The 7,469-nt window shown below is 50.2% G+C and overlaps 1 protein-coding gene and 1 long non-coding RNA gene across 3 annotated transcripts; both read left to right on the top strand.

Moving 5' to 3' along the window:
* Positions 1-985: 985 nt before the first annotated feature.
* LOC127348860 (probable phospholipase A2 homolog 2) lies at positions 986-2,203 on the top strand. 2 transcript variants are annotated; one of them, XM_051374732.2, is made up of 4 exons: positions 986-1,187; positions 1,327-1,372; positions 1,460-1,585; positions 1,683-2,203. In XM_051374732.2, exons 1-4 carry the CDS (start codon positions 1,071-1,073, stop codon positions 1,895-1,897), a joined length of 504 nt encoding a protein of 167 aa, XP_051230692.1. In that variant the 5' UTR covers positions 986-1,070; the 3' UTR covers positions 1,898-2,203. The 2 variants fall into 2 exon arrangements, with proteins under 2 accessions (XP_051230692.1, XP_051230694.1); XM_051374734.2 differs by having other exon boundaries at positions 1,330-1,372; positions 1,683-2,201.
* Positions 2,204-4,250: 2,047 nt separating this feature from the next.
* LOC127295047 (uncharacterized) lies at positions 4,251-7,267 on the top strand. Its single transcript, XR_007847428.2, has 4 exons — positions 4,251-4,734; positions 4,817-4,875; positions 4,977-5,113; positions 5,594-7,267. It is a non-coding gene; the product is annotated as an uncharacterized lncRNA (long non-coding RNA).
* Positions 7,268-7,469: the final 202 nt, after the last annotated feature.

Below are 7,469 nucleotides of genomic sequence, written 5' to 3'. Positions count from 1 at the left end.
CTCGCGTGGGTCCTCGATGACATCGCGGACTACAACAACCCGCCACTCACCATGCCGCCTCAGCAGGTCATCCCACTGCGCGGCCAGAACAAGAGGTTGGTCGCACGATGCCATCGTCGCCCTCCTCGCGCTCATCGTTGTCGCGCTCCTCATCGTCTCCGGCCAGGTACTCGCCCTACGGCATGCCGTCACCACGCTACTTGGCGACGTTGAAGGACAAGCCCTATGAGGCGCCTCCTCGCGGGCACCCCGCAATAGTTGTGGTGGCGTCGTCATCCGCCACGCTCCTTCTCCACCCTGCGGGCAGCTCCAGCCTGTCAAGCGGGAGTGGACGCCGCTGCCAGAGTATAAGGCGGCACCCTTTGGACTCAAGGCGAAGGACGACCTCGAGGAATCCCGGGCCTCCGTCACGCCGAGAAGGGTGCGGAGGAGCACCGCCGCTTGGAGGCCGAGCGGCTCGAGCGCCTCGGCCTCTACATCAACCACGATGATGACGACAACGTCGGCCCGTCGAGCATGCCGCCGAATCGTCGCACGCACGGGGACCCTGGCCAGGGTTGCAGCTCCTTCCTCCCGCCGCTGAAGCAGGAGCCCAACGACGACAAGGAGGAGGACTGCGTGGCAGCGATGTACCGCTGCCTAGGTCTCGGCCGTGGCGGCTATGGCGGCTATTAGATTTAGTTTTTTTTTAAGTTTCTATGTTTTCTTTAGTTTTGTGCAAACAATAGCCTACTGTGGCCGAACTATATATGAATTTGTGTTTTCTATTAAAGTTTCAAAGTTTAATTTTTTTGGTATGGGGACACGGTTGGGAGCCCAACGCCCATATGGAGAGGACAAGTGAAGATGCTCCTAGCTTTGTGAAGTCACTGTCGAACACTTGAACTAACCCCTCCTAATTCCCAACGGTGCCGCCAAACTGCCACCAAGCTATAACTAACATTATTTGCTTCGTTGAAAGCTTAAAAAACCAGCGATTATGTATGCATGGACTACTAAATCGAACTAAAGTTAGAGCTAGCTAGCTTATTGCTGTTATACCTCTTCTGCTCAAACCATACACTCTGAAGATGCACGTCGGTCGTCTCCTCCCTCTTGCCATCCTGCTCGCTGCCGGCTACCGCTCGCTGGCCCTCGGCATCTTCGGCGCGTCGCCGCCGTCCAGCGCCGGCGACTCCTCCTCCTCGGTACACGTCCTACAATCTCGCGCATGCAATTCATCTTGATTTGAGACCGCAAGCCAGATTTCCATTGATGTTCTCTTATTAGCAGCTTGTTGAATATCAATTCATATCAACTTTCTGTCTGATTTGCTCGTTGACGTAGCAGTGCAGCCGAACCTGCGAGTCTGCATACTGCTCCGGTACTATCGGTACGTTAGATCGTACTGTAGATAGATATTCCGTTTCGTGATTGATCAACACGCGCGTATAATAACCACACAAATGTATGTATTCAGAGGCTCCGTTGATGCGGTACGGCAAGTACTGCGGCGTGTCATACACCGGGTGCCCCAGCGAGCCTCCCTGCGACGCCCTCGACGCCTGCTGCATGCTCCACGACGCCTGCGTCAATGCCACCGACAGTACGTATATATATACTCACCCGCGTATTTGACCGCGTATTCGACATCAAGTTTTCTGACAGCTCGCACATGCATATGCGTGCTTGGACTTTTGCAGACGACTACCTCAACATGTGGTGCAACCAGAGCCTGCTGGACTGCGTGGCCGCGGTGAGGACCGCGGCGGTGGTGGTGGAGGCGGGCGGCAGCGAGGAGGCCGTATTCAGGACGTTCGAGGGGAATAATTGCAACGCGACTGACGTCGCCGACGAGATCACGTCCATCATCGAGGCCGCGGTGTACGCCGAGAGGATACTGCATAGAGTACCGTAGAACACTCGGTCGCTGCTGTTGTTTCACTTGTTAATTTGGAGCTCTCAGCTAGTGGATCTTGTTGAAGTTGGCGGTCTAGACGGAGTACAAGTTTGGTGGAGGTGGATCACCACATGTGTAGTGTAGTTGAGGCCTGGCGCGTAGGTTTGCCTGATTTGATTTGTACTGCAAATCAGATCAGATGCTCCCCTGTTTTTCTGAAGGAAGTTTCAGATCAGATCAGATCAGATGCTCCTCGTGCCAGGGCTTGAAAGCACCTCAACCGTCCAAAAAGTGCATATGACGTCCAAAAAGTGCATATGACGTCTTCCGCTAAATGGTACACATATCATTACACTAGTAGGAAAAGCCTCATCAGTGGCGCACCAAAAAATGATTCTGTGGCGCATGGGTGGTGCGCCACAGAATTCTCGCCACAAAAATAGGCGCACCTGCCCATGCGCCACAGAAAGTAGGAATTCTCGCCACAAAAATAGGCGCACCTGCCCATTCGCCACAGAAAGTCTTATTTCTGTGGCGCACCGGCGGTGGTGCGCCACATAAACTTATTTTTGTGGCGCACCGGCGGTGGTGCGCCACCGAATTTTATTTTGAAATTCAAAAAAAATGGCGGCCAGATCTAGATCTAGATCTGGGGCCGCCGAAATTTTTAATTTTTTTTTGAAATTTCGCTGGAAGGTAGCCGAAGGTGGGGTTGGGTGGGTGGGTGGGTGAAGGAGGAGGACGGCCGGAGGAGGAGGAGGTGGTGGTGGTGGTGGTGGAGGAGGTGATGGAGGTGGTGGTGGAGGTGGTGGTGGTGGAGGTGGTGGTGGTGGAGGAGGTGGTGGAGGAAGAGGAGGTGGTGGTGGAGGAGGAGGAGGTGGTCGCCGGAGGAGGAGGAGAAGGTGGTCGTCACTGGAATAGGTCGCCGGAGTAGGAGGAGGAGGCCGGCCGGAGGAGGAGGTCACCGGAGTAGGAGGCCGGCCCCGGAGGTGGTGGTGGTGGTGGTGGTGGTGGTGGAGGAGGAGGAGGCCGGCCGGAGGAGGAGGTGGTGGTGGTGGTGGTGATGGAGGAGGAGGAGGAGAAGTGGAGGAGAAATTTGCATCCAAAGAGGAGAAATGAGAAGAAGTGAGGAGAAGTGGAGGAGTAGTGAGGAGAAGTGGAGGAGAAGTGGAGGAGGGCGGCAGAAAATTCAAATTTTGGACGTTAATTATGTGGTGCATGGGCACTAGGTGCGCCACAGATTTTTTTTTCTTTTTTCGTATTTTGCAGCAAAAAAACTATAACTGGGCGTAACATTTTACTCTTTTTGAATTTGGCGATTCTAAATATTGTCGAACCGGGCAAGCCCGGGTGAATCCGGATGTAGAATTTTCGTGGGATCATTTTGATATATTATGCGTCTTTTTTCGAGTTCATATGCAACCAGAAATCCAGTTTGATGATTTTCCCACACAATTTTGCAAAAAAAAATCGAAATTTATGTTTGTTAATTTTCAGTGGTAAAAGATGACATAATACATGGGCATCTTGATGGAATTTATTTTTTGTAATTTCTATCTATTTCTTTCATTTTTACAGAGGTAAAAAAGCAGATCCAAGGGGGGGGGGGAGTTGCGTGGGGAGGAAAAAAAAACTTCTGTGACGCATGGAACTCATGTGCGCCATAGAAATGTGTAGTTTCTGTGGCCCATCATCCCACGTGCGCCACAGAAAGTCTTAACTTAGTGGCGCATGTAGCGGCCCAGTAAAATACCCCTATTAGATTTTGGTTGTTCTTTTTCTTTTATGCATCATCATGACATCATGCATCATATCATTCATGTTTTAACAAAATAAAACTATTTTATAAAACCCTAAATATTTTATTTCCCTCTCATATGGTTTTTATAATAAACCACCCCTCATCTTTTCATTTAACAAAACCCTAACCAAAACTATTTTATGTTTGCTACAAAATCTTTGGCTCCTACTTTATCTTTCTCTCCGCTTCTTTATTCAAAATTCAGACATATGTTTGAATGGTTTCAGAGATCAATTTGCAAAACAGTTTTAAAAAGGAAAATGATTTTCAGAATAAAAAGGAAACCCTAACCCTTCTAACCTGGGCCTCTCTCTCTCTGATCCATCTCTCCTCTCTCTCCCCCAGATGGCCCAAACTCTCTTCAGCCCAAGACCCACACCGTACCCCTTCGAGGGAAGGAGACACTCCTCCTCTGTGGTGTTGCTCTCTCTCACGTAAAGAGCATGAGGGCTCCTCTCCGACGTCAGCGCACCACCGCGTCGTGGTCCTCCCTCCACCTGCTCCCTCCCTTTCCCTTTCATTAAATCTTCACCTCGAGACCTCCGCTCAAACCCTAGTCCTCCTCCCTCTGGCCGCCGCCACTATCTCCTCTTCTCCCCACCTTCCTCTTTTCCTCTCTGTGAACAAACGAAGAAACACTGCCACCACCATCCTCACCATGGCGTCGCCGCTCCCCAGCTCCCCTCTCCGTTCTGAGGGCACCGTTAGATGCGCCTCGTCCTCCTCTTTCTCCGTGTGCAAGGAATCGAGCCGGGGTTCACCCAATCAACGTCAAAATCGTCGTTCCCTTCTCCAACTCCGGCGAGTAATTCATCAATTCCGGCCACCCTCGTCATCCTCCGTCCAAACCGAGCACGCCCTCGGCTTCCCCGCGTCCGGGCGCATCCTCGACTCCATCTTGATCGTCCCCGTTTGCTTCCAGCCGTCAAGTTCGTCTCCGACCAGGGCTGCCCGTCATGGCCGCCATGTCCGAGCTCCGCCTCCGTGTGCTTCTAGTTGTTGGGCGACCCAGAACCAACACCATCTGAACCAGCAGCGCAGTGGTAACATCCTGGTATGTTTATACCCAACAGATCCCAAGATCAAATCCCCACGGTGGTCAATTAAAATGCGACTTTTTCTTCCTTTTCTTTCAGATCCCGCAGGCATAGATGGTTCTTCTTGCGTCGACACTTTCAACAGCCAACAATAGCAGGTAGCCTAGCTGGTTGTTTCCTTAGCCAAGGTCCAGGAGATCCTGAGTTCTAAATCTGCCCACTGCAATTAAGCCCAGCTTTTTGTTCTGATTTTTGCCAGATCTGCAGATGGGCCTCGTCCCAGATCTTTCCCTGTGCGGCCCATTGCCGCGCGTTCAGCAACTTCTCACCGCACGCGGCTCAGGCCCAGTCCATTCCGATGCATCATGAGACCAGATCCGGCCCAGGGCATGTCAGGTCCATCCCAGACCATCCCTGCATGTTTTCCTTTTCTTTTTGCAAATCTTGCGAAAATCATATCTCTCAAACCGTTTGCCGAAGTGCAAAGTGTTATACATGAAACTTGATCAGAAAAACGTGCTGAACATGAATATGCCATCCATTCATCTGTTTGCATCTTGCATCATGTCGCGCGTTGATAGTTCGTGCATTCACCTCACATATATGCGGAGTATTTCGGATTTCCAACTAAGGATTTCCCCGCTCCGTTTAATATTGAAGTAGCGCACCCCTGCCATGTTTTGCCATGCTAATCAACCATTAACTTTGCTGGTAGGAAATGCAACTCCAACCTTAATTCGTTTGTCCGGGGTTCCGATCCCGCTTAATTGGATAAATTGCATCGCATCATCTTTGTCATGTCATGCATACCTGCATTTGATCATGCTGGATCTTCTTTTCCGTAGTAGTAAGACTTGCACCCGTTGTTTGTTCCAGCATTTGCTTCTTCACGGATAGGATCACGAAGTGGTGTGGTGAGATACGACAAGTTCTCCGGATGTTCCTCGGCAAGTTTTAACACGCAAGCATTTCCCCTATACTTCTGCCCCTGCAGAAGTCGCTCTCCTATTTTATTTTGCCTTCTCCCTCATGCTATCCTTGAGTTGCGTTCTTGTCACGTGTCCCTTCCACTTGTTACCTCAAGCAGCCTATATTGCCTCCACCAACCACCTACAGCTATTGTTTGGTTACCGGGTCTGCCTTGCGCGTCGTAGTGCATTCTAGTGCTGTTTATATCGTGTTACCCTTATCGCTATCTTATCGGGTTATCTGTTGGGAGATCATGACACATGGTTTATGGTTATATCTGATGAGGATATCATGGTTACTTGTTAATAGTTGTTAGCGGAGGCATCGGTGGGTCAGCTGATCGTTTTGTGATGGCTCACTTGTGTTTCTTTAAAGCTTAGGACCTCGAGTTCTTGTTATCTGTTCCGAGACTAAGCGCTCTAACCACACGTGGGTATGCTTCTGGGTCTCCCCTCGACCACTGCCGGAATCTACAGCTTTGTCCAGTGGCCACAACTAGTTTATATGTTTTACCATTTGTTGTTGCGTGCATGCCAGCTTGTTACTTATTTATTTTGGGAAGCCCCTGGGTGCCTTGTATCCCTTGTTTCTGGTATGCACGTATAGGTGCGGCACGAGCGTTTATCGCGTGCTGAAGCGAGTCATTCGCCCCAGTGTGTGTTTTGACCCTCGGAAGTCGTGGTCGCAAACAGCTAGGTCCGTCTCGGAGATTCGGCCGGACTTCGATTCGGGTTCAACTTAGTTAGGTGGCTTCCTGGACATTGTTGTCGTGAAGGAGAGTGTGTGTCATGATATCCTTCCCTTGCTAGGTTGGGTTGATCGTGCGTGTGGGCACATTTGGGCACCCCTGCAGGGTAAAATCTTATCGATAAGCCGTGTCCGCGGTTATGGACGACTTGGAGCTGTATGACTCGACCATAGACAACTTACACCTGCTGTTTCAATCATAATAACTTGCGTAGTAAGTTAGCGCAACTCTAATAATAAATGGTTAAAACTTGACAACCGTGTGAGTGCCTTTGTAAGTACTTCGTTGCGAGGGGGGAACGCATCGGCTGTGTTATGTTTGCAGAGTATAGAACTGTTAGTTATGCGCTCTCTCACCTTCTCTGATTAGACGACTGTTGTAGAGTGTCTCTATAGGTTTTTAGTACTTGCGCGCTGCCGCTTAACCCCACCATATTTCCTATGACGTTCCTCTTGCTCCTCTAAGTCCCCTGCGTGCCTCAAGTACAAAGGACGACTGGTTGACGAATGCTTATACGTCTTGAAGTCTTGTTAAGTACGAACCCGTACTTATTGTTGCTTCTACGGGATATAACCGGGCAGGTATGAAGATCGGTACGATGAAGAACGACGTTAGCAAGGTTACCCTTCCGGCTTGGCCTGGGCAGGGTTATGGACGCCATCGTTATCTTCAGGACTCTTAGTCCAATTTGTATCTTGTCCGTACTCGGATGTATTTGATCTTCTGTATGATTTGGATCTTTGTATGTATATATTTGTATCTTGACTCGTTGGAGTCGTTGTTGTAATATATCTGTATCTTGTGGCTCTATTGTAATCCTGTTGTAATGATTACTACTCGTGATTGATTCCACCCGCATCGCGTGCATGCTTCGGCGTCTACGAGGCGCTTGGTGGTGCGTCTCCTAAAATCGATATCGTGCGGATTTCGGCGGATTCGCTGGGATCCTCAGGATACCGGTTTTGGGGCGTCACAGGTTGGTATCAGAGCATCAGGTTGACGATACCCCACTAGTCCAGCCTTTGGGATAACCTT

This window comes from Lolium perenne, chromosome 4 (assembly GCF_019359855.2).
Source record: "Lolium perenne isolate Kyuss_39 chromosome 4, Kyuss_2.0, whole genome shotgun sequence".
Taxonomy (NCBI): domain Eukaryota; kingdom Viridiplantae; phylum Streptophyta; class Magnoliopsida; order Poales; family Poaceae; genus Lolium; species Lolium perenne.
The sequence above is the reverse complement of the archived record's forward strand: the minus strand, read 5'-3'. Positions and strand labels throughout refer to the sequence as shown.

Excerpts from the sequence above, each read along its gene's own strand:
- LOC127348860 (XM_051374732.2), top strand. The coding sequence starts at position 1,071 with ATGCACGTCGGTCGTCTCCTCCCTCTTGCCATCCTGCTCGCTGCCGGC. Across the intron at positions 1,188-1,326 it reads CCGGCGACTCCTCCTCCTCG|CAGTGCAGCCGAACCTGCGA; the intron begins GTACACGTCCTA and ends TCGTTGACGTAG. Across the intron at positions 1,373-1,459 it reads ATACTGCTCCGGTACTATCG|AGGCTCCGTTGATGCGGTAC; the intron begins GTACGTTAGATC and ends GTATGTATTCAG.